The sequence below is a fragment of the Typha latifolia genome, chromosome 6 (assembly GCF_019914945.1).
Source record: "Typha latifolia isolate L0001 chromosome 6, TyphaL0001v2, whole genome shotgun sequence".
In the NCBI taxonomy this organism is placed as follows: Eukaryota; Viridiplantae; Streptophyta; class Magnoliopsida; order Poales; family Typhaceae; genus Typha; species Typha latifolia.
In genome coordinates, this window is record NC_133091.1 from 2,451,044 (window position 1) to 2,466,799 (window position 15,756).

Sequence of the window (15,756 nt, forward strand, 5' to 3'; positions counted from 1 at the left end):
TGTGAAGCCTACCTCTCTCAATCTCTTTATTTATTTATTTATTTGTTTTTTTCATCTCAATGATAAACTAACTAAATTTCAGATCAATAATGAAGGTAAAAGCACAATAATATGTAGGATCTTTTTACATAATTGTGGTACATTATTTAAAATACTAATTTTTTTTTTTTTTTGAAGAATCACCATTATGATTTACTTCCATCAAGATTATCATCAAAGTTAACAAATACATATAAATGATAAATATATATATATAATTTAGAGTGTAAAATATTTATTAATATATTTTTTATCTCAGATAAAATAGAATATGAAGGTATTAATATACTGAAAGAAACTAAATTGTTGTTTAGTTACTATACCATAATAATAAAACTTATTTTAGAGAAAAAAGATATATTCATATTCTACAAGTAAAAGAAAGCTCGGCAATGGCATCTTCTTGTTTGATGTTTATGTGCATCACTATTGAGCTAAGATTAACAAGTGCTCATCTGCTTGAAGGGAGTCTCAATCATTCAATCCTACTCTCGGCCGTTTCTGTACAAATATTGTGTGATGTATTAAATTGTCGCGAAAAAAATAAACTTGCTTCTACTTTGCTTGCTTGAGTCTGTCTAAGAATTCACGGTTCATGAACCATTTCAATTCCTCAAAAAAAAAAAAAAAGGGTTGCATTCACAGGCTTGAACAAGAGAAACAAATAGCTTTTATAAATCGAAAAAGAGCACCAGTGAAAGACAATAATGTAATGTTTTCCTATCCACCGACCAAAACTTATGCTTCCAATCAATATAACGCCCACAAGATACTGGTTCAAATATGTCACACATACTCAACATGACAGAAAAACCGTGAAAACCTAAAGATGGCAATATGGTGGCTTGCTAGCTTTGACAGAAGCCGGTGGTGGATCTGTACACAACTTGAAAGAAAAAGCATAAAGAACAAAAGGGGTGTTCAAAGGAATATAAATCTATTAATGTGTTTATTTGCTGATTCAAGACACTGCCGAAGATTTTCAACTTGCGGTGTTCTTTCTTGATGCGTAAACCCGGTAGGCAGCCATGCCAACGACTGCTAGGGCAGCTCCAACTGTGACAGTGAAGAAAGGTAGCATTACTTTGGATATCGAGGAAACAATTACAGAATGTAAAATTGTATATTACAGTATCTTTGTACTATTCAATGAGTTGGAAGAAATTAGCTTAATTTAAAGACAAGAATGGCTATCAACAAGAAATATGCTGCTATCTTTAAATTACACACAATCATGCAAGCACAGACTAGATTGGTTAAATACTTGACAAGGGGAGGCATAACATACTTAAATCTCTATAAGGATCTTAAACTGAGAGCAAATGTGCGTTCTGAAGAACCATTTGACTAGGCACACCAATAAAGTGATAAACAAACTTGAACAGTTTGATGTCCATTGCAAGTGGCATCAAGTTCAGATAGGCTTCCATGAGCAACCTAACCTAATCTGCAATTTAGTTCTCTGAGAGACTGATGCTGCATCCCAAGTCAATTCACTCTAGGTTTGGGTTGGATGGGGAGAAGAGGGCAACAGAACAAAGAACAGTATCCAAGTAGTACAAAAAAGGGAAGAGAGACATCTGAAGATCATCAGCGCACATGGTTCCCAAAAATCATGGGAAAATTAAAGAAGCAGTAAACATAAATCATCTCCTAGTCAGAAAGAAGGGAAGGGTAGAAGATACATGTCAATAACCGAGACTCTTGACATCAGCAGAATTGCCGAAATAGATTTCATAATTTTTGAAAAAGGAACAGAAAATGAGTCTGCCAAGGGTACTGTTGTAAGTCCTGGTTATTTCTTTTTTGCAATCTGTGCTATAGTTCGTATTCTTCAAAATGAGTGACAACTGCATCAAAGATAAAGTTGCATAGTGCATACATCTTGTTCTCCTTAGACATTACAAGATGGAAGCTCTGCGACTAAGATGCTTTTCTTTTACTTTACTAAGATGCTTCTCTTCTATTTTTTCCCCCCTTTAAGCTTCAAATTGAAAATGAGAAGTAACATAAGCCTGCTTAATAAGAGTAAGCAAGGCATACTTATCATGTTTCACATATAGAAGCATATCAACACAAGCGAGGGAGTCAGTTGAAAGGAAGTAACAAGAAAGTTACCTGAAACAAACATGAGGGACTGACTTACAAACCGCCGATATTGCTTACGGTTCTTTCCAGCCTCAGTTTCTGGAATGCTCATATGGGGACGCTGAGCAGCAGTAACTATTCGAGAAAATACATTATTGAAATCTCTTAACCTCATACTGACAGGTATAGGTGTCTCTATTCCCATATCCTGACTTACCTGCCAGCAGAAAAGTATGAAACTTGTAATTAATGAATCAGTCGCTACATAAGTATTAATTCAAACATCAGGTTTAGGAAAATTAGCATGAAGAACCAATTATCAACTACATTGGGTGCCAGTGCACGACATAATACCCAACACTCCAACAGTATAATGCAATAAAGATGCTGAATAGGTAACAAAAAGCAATTATCATGAATAACATGAGAGTGCCGTGAAATTACAACTTAGAAATAGAGATTTAGGGTAACCATCCAAGAGGACGCCATACCAACTAAAGTAAGATTAATCAAGTAACCATTTACGACATATTGATATAGCTAGTGAAAGAAAATCTTAAGCTCTTCATCAACCATGAGTGCGAATGTAAAAGCAGAAAGCAAAACATACTCTTGTTGAATCATGTATGGCCAAGGGATATGGATCAAGATCGTCCTTGGCAGAAATAATAAGGCAAGGAACTTCGAAGCCGCTATTTTCCCCATGAGTTGCAACTTGCACAAGCAACTCTTTTGCCCTTTTAAATGAATTTTCATCAGAACTGCAAAAGAACATCAATTATGTTACCCTCCACAAAAGGTGATGGGAAAAAAGAAGGAAAAAAATGGCATAACAAGATTAATTGTAAATTACATTGATTATAGTACTGATAATGCATCATGACAGTACAGTATCCTCTTTAGAGTTTACTGACAACTACAGTAAATCATTCTGAGTCACCTTAGGATGCTTCTCTTGACATAAAGCAATAGCAATGGTCGCCATGTGATGCAACGAGAAAACTATCTGAAGTTTTTAAGCACAGTAGTACGATAAGCAAAATCTAAATTGATTTTCAAAGAAAATATGAAAGAATCCAATGATTCCATGCCATATTATTAAACGAGAAAAGTATCTTAAGTTTTTAAGCACAGTCGTATGATAAGCAAAATCTATAATGGATTTTCAAAGAAAATATGAAAGAATCCAATGACTCCACGCCATATAATTAAACGTGCAATCTATCTGAAGTTTTTAAGCACAGTAGTAAGATACGCAGAATCTATAATTGATTTTCAAAGAAAATACAAAAGGATCCGATGACTCCATGCTATATTATTATTCTTTAAATCAAACTGTTCCTTCAAGCAAAAAAAGATTTAGACATTAATCAAACAAAGAAAAGCAATTTGTGTTTAATGTTTCTATCTACGGAAACCAAACAATATTAGACTGCAGTAAGGCTGATAATAACTTCTATAAGTTCACATAATTCAGATTTGCGGCAAGATGTAGCTCATTACATTAGATAAAACTAGTGAAAAGCTTATATACTTAATATAAGAAAGAAATAAATTTGGCAGAATTTAAACCTATCATGAACAAATACTGCTAGATCACAAGCTGCCAAGGATTCCTTATTAGACAGCACAGGTTTGACTTCATCTTCAGGTACCTCTCGCATTATAAGTGTTTTTTTAGTCCCCTTCATGATAAACATACAAACACGTTAATAGAGTGGGAAAATTGAACATCATAAACATAAAAACAACTGACAAAATTCACATGTGATATTGACACTCATATAATAGTATATTGTGCTAACTGGTATTCCAAGATAAAAATAACCTAAATGATCTATTTGTCAGCCTGTAAAAATCAGAAGACCTATGGCTCTATAACACTGCAAATGGATTACATCACCAAAATGAATTCTTCACTTTAAAATGATCATTTTGTCCATACAACTTAACATAGGACTCATCCTTTTATTGATTATCCAGAATAACATAGGACTCATCCTTTATTGATTATCCATAATACTTTTCTTGACTACTTTTGATCCTTTAAATGATTTTTCATAACCTTTTAAACATGCAACCACCTAATTTTCTACTCTACTGTTTGTGAGAGAATGATACCAAAACCAATTCCATCTGAGGACTAAGTACCAATAAGAAACATGAGATTCTTAAAAATGTCAAAGTTAAGAATGGATAAGCATATGCAACAAATATGCCCAAAAATGTCAGCACAGGTATATGCTTAAATAGGAGATTCAGATAAAATTACAAAAATAAAATTTAGCACTATAGGTAGAGTCTTGAATATCCCATATAAATTGTAGATTAAGGAGCAGTTGCATGTGAGCTTGTTATACACTAGGAGGAGTCAATGGTGTAAGTATACTTACTCCTGGCAGCTCAACAACATTAGCTGCAAACCTTTCACTGGTTGTTGGTGTGTGCTTATCAACAAATGTCCTGAATGTAAACCAGTAATGCTATGTCAGCACAAAGAAAATAGCTATATATTATAATCTTCTATTACAGGAGAAAACTAATTTCCGGACCTTCCAATAAATGAATTTAGCAATGCAGACTTCCCAGCATTTTTAGGTCCAAAGACATAGCACTGAAAAACATTTCTCTGGGACTCGTGCCGTTTACGATCTAAGCGCCTTTTTCTGGTGATATGAAAAGCTGAAGCAGGATCACCGGGGTATCCAAGGTAAATCAAGTTAGCTAGACTACTTTCTGGGTCTAGAAGTGTCATGAGGGCCCACTGCAATTAGAGGAGTTATAAAGTTTATGTGAGATCTCAAAGAAGAAAACACAACTTACGGATATGTTGATGTGACTAATTACACATAAATCTAATGAATCAACTAGGCATAGCTACATCTACAAGCAGCAATTTGCTCCAGATATGCTCTAAACAGAACACATCACTCCGTTGCTGCATCTTACAGTTTCTGGGCAGTATGCTATGAAGCAAGCATTATCCTGTCCATCTTCAACATGTTCACATATTTAGTAACTTCCTACCCTCAAGAACCAAACTCTCATCCAGGAGGTCCTTCTGCATATGATACTTTACCTAATTTTTTTACATTTCATTTATCTAATGGCTCCTTTTCCTGCCAAAGAAAATTACAGCCCTCTCTTTTCCTAACAATAACAAATAGAAGATAAGAAATTAAGATGGCAATCAACATCGCATAAATAGAACAATGACCAAATAACTTGAAATACTTGATAAAAATAATTATCAAGAGATTGTTTGAAAAAAAAAAAAAAATATGCAAGGAAACAGATGGTTGGTCTTTCCATCATATACTAATTTTCTTATATAACCTTACAATATGAAAAATTCAGTACATCAGTTTCTCCACTATTTGCCTGAAGCAGGAGCAGGGGCGATGATGCAGGTATGCATGTGAGGAAGCAGCAAATTAACAACAGTAAAGTAAGAATACAGAAGTGCTCAAGGAGACGAAGCAAGTTCAAAGTACAAAGATGCAGATATGAATGTGAGAGAGCAACACAAACAGAGAATTAAAAAGGGAATTTCTCAGAAAGCAAATGAATGACTATGATTTGAAGAGATTGCAGGAATAGTTCAGCGTGTCGGTAAATATTCCTGCTACTAGAGTTACATTATCATGCATCCTTTAAGAACAACCGGATAACCATGCCAGGACTTGTACAAATATTTTTTCCTTCAGTAACAACCATGTCAAGATTCAGTAGAAAAATTTCTCCTTTCGGAACAACCAAGTAAGGACTCAGGACAAAATATTAAAATTCTTTAGCAATGCAAAGGTTAAAAAATAGGTATAGTAAAGCTAATCCCCTATCATATCCCGATAAGAGGTAAAAAGGAACTAAATAAAGAGAAAAAAGGTATAAGGATGCTAAGAGGTCATAGACAGCGAAGAAGTGCTGATGCCTCACTGAGGTGAAAAAGATCATGGTTATGTTAGATGGTGATCGAAGGAAAAGAGGAGGGAAAGAGATTTTCATTTCTTCCTACTATGACAAGAAAAATCTGGTACACTTTTGTCTTGTTGCCACCAATTAAAGATCAATGGCAATCTACATAACTGTAAGAAAATAATTTAGTGTTGAATTGCAAATACAAGAAAAGTGGACCAAAATCAATCTCAGCTCGAAAATATTGACCTGTATAGAGGATTTATGCAATAAAGGTAAAAAAAAATTGGCCTATTTTTACAAATTTATGCTCAGATATTTTATAACCTATATAATTATCTGAGTCTAAAGGCAAATTCAGCATCTAGAAAGGCTGCCAACCAAAAGGATTCATATTGGAACAATCTAATTTATTTATTCTACATTTCTTGCACACAAAAGAGACAACTATGCACAAAACCAGTACTACAGATGAAGAGCAGTACATGACAAGTTTTGTAGCCTTATGATGAGAACTTGAAAAATTGAATGCTGTGGCCGCATTTTCTCTTCATACAAAATTACATGATGCACTATCAGATGATAATCGTTGTGAAATTTAAATAAATAGGACAGCTAAACAACCCACAAGGAAAAGATGAATGCACTGCAGTGTTCCAAAAGGAAAAACCGATGCATGTTAACAAAAACATATAGATACACATGGAAACAGTACATAAGGCAATGGAAATTACGTCAACTGGACAGTAACTTTTCTACGGTACAATGGAAATGTAAGCAGTTTCTCACCAAAAAGAAAAAAGAGTAGATAATATAGAGCTGAAGAAAATAATCAAATAGTAAAAACCTGAGAGAGAAATCCTTCAAGTGTCAATCCTCCCAACACATTCTTTTCTGCAGCATCTTTATAAGGACCATCAGCAGACCAAGGACTGATGCACATAAGAAAACAGTAAGGTAGAAAAAGTTTTAGTTTCAGTGATGTATTAGATCAAAGAAATTAAGTAACATATATGAAAACAGTAGATTAATCATTACATAAGCTGATTGATTATCAAGAGTCTAACTACTTTGAACTTTCAGTATCAAATTTTGTCTAACTAAATTCTGTATGCTTTTAATTTCTTAACCTAATTACAAGATTCCTGACCTTCTTTGGTGAGTAGATCATAACAAAAGAATAATGAGAATTTCTTTCATCTTACTTTTCAGAATGAAAAATATATGAGAAAGCATGAATGGTATACTGATAGTCTGGTATCATATCTGCATATGATATGGACTATAGTGAGAGTGAGATACATATACAATTATTTGATTGGTGCAAACTTTCAGCAAAATGATGAAAGAGCTCAAAAAATGTGCTGTACCAACACAATTGGTGATATAATTGTGGTTATATAGATATTTTTTATAGTAGGGTTTTTTAGTTTTTACTATAGGTATAAGAGGAGCCGACCCGTCTTACACATGTATTCCAACTATCAATGAATCCCTAAAATTTTAGGTGGAATGGGAATTGTAATTCTTAGCCTGCGTAGCTGCTTATGGTTACAACTTCCAACCCAGGTTTAGAATTATATCCACTGAAACACGTCCATTTTTGTGAATCAGTTTTGGCAATATCTTCGGTTGAACTGCTCAAGAAGATGGCACTAAGCTATGGCTACTTGCTTATTTATTTGCTCAGATGATTGTCCTATCACATATATGATAAAATAACAGTTGAGCGTTTGTACATAAGATCAGTCAATCTAGCTTATCAGAGACTGAATTATACTATCGCACTAAAGGATGGGTTCGGAGAAAATCTGCAGCAGCATCAGACCAAATAAAAAAAATTGAGAATTCTCATATATTTTTCTAACCTAAACATCATATTGAGAAACACAGTACTCATGCACTTAATATCATACATCATTGAATACAAAGAGTCTAGAAAGTTGTGCAATGAACAATAAATTATGGTAAAAATAGTAGGAAAAAAAGTAAATTACTAACAGACTGCTAGTGTTAGTAAATGGGATGACTTGTAAAGAAGAACAAAATGAATGTTGCTCTTCATGAAAAACACATTACCTTTCAGGTGCAGTTGAGAATAGATCGTCAAGCTCATCATGTCGCAGAGCCCCATCCTGCAAGTACATAAACTAAGGAGTAAATAATGAAGCCTAGGGATAAAGAAGAGGGCATTTTTGGCTTTAAATGCATCAACTGAGTAAAACTATAGGAATAGTAAAGGAGATAAGGGCACGCAAAGTCCAACAAAGAGAAGTAGATCTCTACAAAAGCATTTCATGCAGAAACCAAATTTCAGCTCGCAAAAATAAGTTAGAAAATTGAAAAAATTGCATACTCATGTGAGAGCTTGTTACAAATTTGATATGGATAGCATGATCGATATTGATAACACTAAGTATGCATATACAAGATAGGAAAATGAAGCACAAGATAACATTGTTCCTCTCCATTATGGATTCAGAGAAAGGAAATAACTTTACATATTTTTAACTTCTCCAAGAGCAGAATACCAATTGATCAACATTTTTCACAATACATGAATGAAAAGGGCACGAGGAGTTAACAATCGATCAACATTTTCCACCACATGGGGATCACGCTAACACATGTTAACAAAGGGTAAAGCCTTAGCATTTCAGCACGCGAGACACTCAAGAAGAGACAACAATATTACACTACGTATCTACCTGCCAACAAGCAAAGAAACTCAAGTTTTACCATGAATCAATAAACTAAATGGTTTCAAATGAAAATAACTAATGTTAGAGGCTAACATAACACAAATATTTGTGTTAATTTTATATAAAGCATCTACACACTTAACAAGATGGTAATTATGCTAAAAATGTAGAAGCATTTGTATACCACAACCTTCGTAGTTATGGAAGAGTAATAGAACATTTGCTGTATATGAGCATTATATGCTGCAATTAATGGAAAAGTTGAGTACCAGAAAATTGAACTACCCATAGGAAAGAAATTACATCATATAACAAGAGTGCAAATGTAATAGTTTAATCAGAAGAATAGAGTAATCCATACATTGTCAACATCAAACATTAGGAATATTCCTTTCAAGAATTCCAATGCTTCATTTGTCAGCTCCACACTCTACAAGGCAAAAGCACAAATCTAGTTACTTCATAGATGATAATAACAATGACTGTATAAACAAAAAAATAAAAAATCTTCCAAAATTCAAGACTTGCTCTTCAATAACTAATTGAGTTTGACTCAACAGAATTTGATCAATCCTACTTTTCCCCTACCTAGTGCCACTATATGTATTCCAGGAATAATTGGCACCTGAAAAGTAAAACTTTAGAACAGTCCTAATAGATTCAACTCATTTTGAAGCTAGCAATAAATTATTAATCATCATTCATTTGTGTCTCATTTTCATATTATAGTCTAAGTTATTTCCAACTTATTCAGAGGGCTATCATTTAAAATGTTAATTGTTGAACCTTGAGAGGTAGTTAAAGCCCATAAGAATATAAAATAGCTCATCAAATGATTGCTCACGTATTACAAAAACATGTTGATTTTGTAAAAATGATATTGGCAACAAATCTAACTCGAACTTTGATTGTGCAACTTGTATTGAATATTGACAAGTATTATCAGATGAGATGCAAATAATATGTAAGAGTTCTGAGTAAATTCCTGCTAGATCAATGTACAAGTATCATCCATTATATGATGATCAACTAACACCTCAGTTCAAAACATGCACTTGAAATGGGCGCAACAGGCCATAAGAAGATAAGATAAATCTATTATCAAAAATAACAAAGTGAAAACAATGTAACATAAGTCAACCAAAAATTACTTGATCAGGGGCCCGCTTGAAATTTGTTGGGAGGAGATCATCTCTAAGTTTAATACCATCATCATAACCGAATTTCCTTAGTGCAGTCCATGTTGTTTCCAGACGGCCCTTTTCTATGAATAGAGCATGCAGGAAAAGGAATCCAGTCAAGGTAAGTCCTCGCTCATTTACTCCTTCAGGCATCTTCTCTTGCACAACCCTCTTGACACCCACAATTTCTGTAGGCTGCAGAGGTGCATTGAAACATCTAACCTGAAACGCACTCGCAACAAAGTGTCAGCAAAGCAGATATCGAACAAGCAAAAACATTCTAACAAAATACTAACAGATGCAAAATTGTGGAGAAATCAAAAGTAACCTGGAAGTCATTTAACTCTGCATCACTGAGAGCACCATCTTTATCATTATCACAGAGAATGAAAATCCTTTTCAAGGCCCTCACACACCGAGGCTTCAATGACTGAGTTTCTTGATCAAAGAGAGGAGCAGTTGGATGGAGGACTGCTTTCTGAGCATAATAGAATACCTCGGGCACCTGTCAAAGAAGGCAGTTAAATCGACAAATAAAGTGATCTCTCAAACAAAGATCAGAAAACTACGACTCACACAAACTGTGCAGACTTACAATCATTATCACAATTTACTAATCAAATTTGATCATTAATTTTGATGCTAGGAGTTTAAAATACTAAGTAGAAATCTTGTTTACTTCAGCGATGAGTAAGGGGAAAAAAAGAGAGACCTGAATCTGCCTGAGGGCGGAGCACTCGATGCAAGTTTCAATCTCTCCAAACTGCTGCATGATGGGAACCATCACCTGCTCGAGGCTAACCTGCTCATCCCGTAGATCCAGCTTGCAGCCGACCACGATCACCGGCACCTTAATCTGCAAGAACCCGAAAAGGTTAATCCCACAGAAGCAGCCGAAGACAAATCTTTAGAGTTGAAAAGGAAACTTCTTTGAAGCAAAGAAACGAAAACCTCGAGCCGGCGGAGCTCGGGAAGCCAGAAGGTGCTGAGGCGATCGAGCGTGGCCGGGCGATCGCACGCATAGGTCAGCACAATGGCGTCCGCCGCCTGGCACTCGGCGATCAGCTTCGCCTTGTTCTCGAGGCTGCAAAAAGGCCAAAATTTTGAAAACCCAAAATGGAAAAGGAGAAAACATTACAACAGAGAAGCCACAAGGAGAAGGAGGAGGACCTGGAGGAGATGTCGATGATGGTGATCGGGACGCCATCCGGGTAGTAATCGGCGGGTAGGAGGGTCGGGGGCATGACACGCGGCACGTTATCGGGGAAGGACTCGGTGGCGACGGAGACAATGAGGCTCGACTTGCCGGTGCCCTGGTCGCCGATCACCGCCAGGCGGACGCTCGTCCGGCCGACGTAGCTGGCGCCCGCCGCCGCCACCGACGGAGAAGCCATCGACGACGAGCCAACAAACAAAGAGAAGAGAGACGAGAGTGGAGAAGGCGAGGTAAGGAGGGTTGTGCGATTGCGTTCTTGGGATTAAAAGGAAGGGAGGAAGGGAAGTGAACAGTAGCCGGTAACGGTGTAGGGTGCCCTAAGGTTGCCGAGGAAGCAAAGAAGAGTTCTTCTGAGTAACTACTGGAAGCTTTGGGTCTGGCCCGGGGTTGCTCTTTGTTGGGTCGGGCCGGACCCGGCCTATGCTGGAGCTCCTAATGGTCTCGGGTCTACCCGATAGAAACCCAAGCCCGCTACGAGGTAAAATAAAAAAAATAAAAAAAGAGAGAAAAAAAATGTACGTCTGCATTTCATGCACACCTTAGTTCTCTTAAATTAACTATAATTGCAAAATAATAGTAACACCTTTGAGTAAAGTTTTGAAGGTTAAGGAAAAAAATAGAAAGGGGAAACAGTGATTGAGGTCAAATGAGGGATATTTTAGATTTTTTTTAAAACTTTCAAGACATATAATTTTCTCTATTTTGGCATCTGTTTTAAGTTTAAAGTTAACTTAAGATATTTGTAAGACATTAAAGGAAAAATACAAGGAGTTTTACAAAAAAATGCCGCTGTGCCTAATGAGCTTGTATTGAGCTCGAATTTGTACCCAAATAACTAAGCCAAGAATCTTCATCAAATTTAGGTAGCTAGGTACAAACAAATGCAGAGAAACTGATGCTTTTTTATGTTCTAGGATTCCAGTGTTTACATTACAATTATATATAACTTGGATTTGGAACTACAAGCCAAAGAACCGATGCAGGTCAGAGGAGATTTATCTTTTCTGGTAGAATTGACGGGATTCCTGCTGATTGGTCTCAGCTTTGCTTTGCACCGTACTGAGATTAGAAACTAATAAAGCCCTTCACTTTCAAGCTTTCTATGGTTTCCTTGATGCACCTCTCCAGTGGAATAAACTCAATACCCAAGGCTTGGTATATTGGGATGAAGGGCTTGTCATCCGCAGCTGAACATAGCTTGGCAATCAGAACACCAACGGGAGCGATCGGAGTGTGAAAGTATTTGGTCTCAGCTTAGGGAAGACAAAAGCATGATCTTTCACAACTAGCAATGAGATGCAAGAGAGAAACACAAGCTGGTTTATATATGCTTAAATCACTAGTAATGATAAGACTTGTGATGCAACAGATATGTCGCTCACACTGTGGATAAATGTTACAACAAGAGTAAAAAGGAAAGATAACGATAATATGATAGGATACGAGTATTAAGAGATTCTCAGGATAAATTATAAGTTGTGTGCTTGGTAATTAGAGTATGCCTCAAAGAAAGATGAAGATTCAGATTGAGATGGAATTTCTAAGGAAAGGTTAGGCAACCCAAGGAAAAGGCGCAAAATTTGCTATTATCTGTCCTATAAAATGGGTTCTGAGACATGAATTTCTATTGTAATAGTCCATGCCAACAAGTAGGAGAGTAGCATTGCTTTGCAAAGAGATGGCATATGGTTGTGTAAAGACTAAAGGTAAAGAGAATGCTGGTGAAAATGATGACTTACTTCTGAGGGAGTTGAAGAGAAGGATACAGGTCATGTATAATCTTCACAATCTCTGAGTAGTGAGCAACTTGAGCAACTCTTTCAACTAGACAATATCTCCCTGTTGCGGAGGGAAATTCGTATGCCAGGATATGTGCCATAGCAACATCTTGAACATGCACCCACCGTACACTCAAATTTGGAAATGTAGGCGATCCTGCCAGAATACATCTCATCATTTCCTGGATAAAACGTGAAACATTTTTATCAAAAAGGCCATCCCAATGCACGAGGTTCCCATCAATATATAATAAGCTAATGAGCAGTTAATACTCAATGCAAGAAATAGGAAGAGAGATTGACATCTTGGTCATGCCGATGGCAGGTTTGTAGGTTAATGTCTGATCAGTTGAAAAAGGAAAAAAAATCTGGATTTAGGAACTTCTAATGTAATATGAGAGTTAGTTGGGAAAATTTTGAAGTACAGGTCCAGCATATAATATTTAAATGATATAACATATATTATAAATATATATTCTATACTAGAATTATATATTATTTATAAATTATGTATATTATGTATATATAATAAAATAGAAGTATATAGTATATAATAGAACATATTCTATTCTCAAAATGAAAGGCCTCAATAATAACTGTGAAAAGATATGGGTCCAGGGATCTCCCTGCTGCAACCCGCTTTGAGATTGGAAGAATCCAACGAGGACCTGTTGACAAGGATGGAAACCATGAGGTCACTGATGCAGGCCTTAATCCACAAGATCCAGGTTGAAATAAACCCAAGAAATAGCCAGCTCACACTATCTCTGGCTTTCTGAAGATCTGATGTTTTGTTCGCAAAGGTCTAGAATCTGAAGTTCAATTAACCATGGAAAAAGAATTGACTTTTGACCTAAATTGTCAGATATAACTCAAGCTCATATTTAGCTATTAGCATGAAGACTAGCACCATTCCACGCTGATGATAATATAAGGTCAAACTTCCCACTATAGGTAACAAGTCCGCAAATTGTACGCAAATCTTCAGCTAATTTATAGAGTAATATGCAGAGCAAGTTCAATCCACAATCAGCAGGAAACAAGCTTTCTCTAATCAAGCAGAGCAGGAGGACTAAAATCTACCTTCCAAAAAGCTGGGAAAACTATCTAGGAAAGATGCCATGGTAAAGGCTAAATAAGTTTAAGGCTTTGAGATATAGTGTGACAGCATTTGGTTGTAAAAGTTGAGACTTCCAGGCAGCAAGTACTACTACTACCTTCTATCATCCATAAGTGGGAAAGGAAAGCGGATTTAGGAGACTGGATTTTGGGATGTAGATTAACCAAAGTTTCCATATCCATGTTACAATAGAAAACGAAAATTGTAAACTCATACCTAGAACTCCAACTTTTGCAACTAAATGCTTTGTTAGATGAGTAACACAAAAATGCCAAAATTTAATTATATGAACAGAGCTACAGACCATCTATAAGTTCAGTATTGTAGCAGCACTGCGATTAAGTGTGGGCTGTAGAAGGGGACCAGTGACCATTCCAGGGTTCATCATAATCATTATCCCTTGAAAACTTCCAAGCAGCTTCCTCTGCCGAAGTTTTTGACAGTGGATACCACCACTGATGGAAATTGGAGAATTGGTCAGAAATTTTTCGATGAAAAAGCTACAAAAGTGAAACTTATAGGCTAGCAGGCATTATTATGATAGTATGGTAACAATGATATGCAATACTTGCATATGCATGTTTGCAACTACCACTGCCAGAAATAATGTATTGCATACTACAGTCTATATATCTCACTCCATAATCTGTACTGAGAGAGAGAGAGGGCATCGGCAAAGATCGAAGAGGCGTAAATTGCAAACATGGACATGCACAGGAGTTTGCATAAAGGATGAGCAATACCTTGGATTTCTCACAAATTTCATGACTAGAAAACCATGTCTCATCAATTACAACATCGGGAGTTTTTGGTCTCCCATTATGTTCCACAGCAGCCATGGATGATGTTATGACCACCCTCTTAACAAAAGCTTTAGCGCAGGAAGCCAATACATTTAGTGTGCCTTTCGCTGCCGGATCAATCAAATCAACCTAAGATTTAAAACCCTAAAAATATTATAAACTTATAGCTTGTCATCCTTCAAATCCACGGAATTAACGAAACAAAGAAAAAAAAAAGATAAGAAAAATGAATCCTATATCCATTAAAAAGTTAGATTTCTTTTGTTTAACGGCGTGAGACACTATCTAAAGAATCTACGACCCGTATCGAGATAATCGATGAGGGTATCAAATCGAGTTTAAAATTCAGGAGAATGGAGGCTAATTGCAAGGATTGGGAACAAACCGGGGTAGCGGACGGAGGCTCAAACGGTATACCCGCGCTGGAGGAGAAGCTTAACGAGCCAGGAGGCGACGTAACCGGAAGCACCGGTCACTCACACCACCTTCCCGGCTCCGTTCATCGTCTTCGGCGGCGGATAGATAAATATACTGTCGAAGACTAACAAAGAAGTGAGACAAATTTCTCTGAGACGTGCGTATCCGAATGAGATTTGAGAAGTCAATTCTGTGCTCAAATAAGTGGACTATTTTTTTTATTTAAAAAAGAAAAAGGTTTACTACTTAAGCGCTATTAATATATGTGTGGACCACATTTATTGTGAGCAATGAGGTTCTAAATTTAACTTCAACTCTAAATAATATTATAAAAAAATTATTTAATGGTTTGATATTTTAGTGTCGACTCAGTTGATGATTCAACCGTGAGATTGGAGGAACAACTTGGTAGTATAAAAGCTTGGAGCAGATCTCGACATTTAATTTAAAGTAATTATTCGACAATGCACATAATTTAAAATCTAGACTAGACAACT

At 36.1% G+C, this 15,756-nt stretch overlaps 1 protein-coding gene and 1 pseudogene across 1 annotated transcript; both read right to left on the bottom strand.

Annotated features, from left to right (window-relative positions):
- Positions 1-686: 686 nt before the first annotated feature.
- On the bottom strand, positions 687-11,506 carry LOC140790336 (mitochondrial Rho GTPase 1-like). The gene is made up of 14 exons (XM_073140363.1): positions 11,096-11,506; positions 10,877-11,009; positions 10,638-10,781; positions 10,254-10,430; positions 9,896-10,147; positions 9,106-9,174; positions 8,122-8,177; positions 6,890-6,974; positions 4,680-4,891; positions 4,521-4,590; positions 3,700-3,812; positions 2,738-2,888; positions 2,158-2,344; positions 687-1,095 (listed from the first exon to the last, which is right to left on the bottom strand). The coding sequence occupies exons 1-14, from the start codon at positions 11,317-11,319 to the stop codon at positions 1,022-1,024; spliced, it is 1,947 nt and encodes a 648-aa protein (XP_072996464.1). The 5' UTR covers positions 11,320-11,506; the 3' UTR covers positions 687-1,021.
- LOC140790498 (phenylacetaldehyde reductase-like) lies at positions 11,459-15,345 on the bottom strand (annotated as a pseudogene).
- Positions 15,346-15,756: the final 411 nt, after the last annotated feature.

Coding starts and splice junctions, on each gene's coding strand:
- LOC140790336 (XM_073140363.1), bottom strand. CDS start 11,319: ATGGCTTCTCCGTCGGTGGCGGCGGCGGGCGCCAGCTACGTCGGCCGG. Junction 11,010..11,095: donor ATCATCGACATCTCCTCCAG/GTCCTCCTCCTT, acceptor GCCTTTTTGCAG/CCTCGAGAACAAGGCGAAGC. Junction 1,096..2,157: donor GTCCCTCATGTTTGTTTCAG/GTAACTTTCTTG, acceptor TCACTGTCACAG/TTGGAGCTGCCCTAGCAGTC.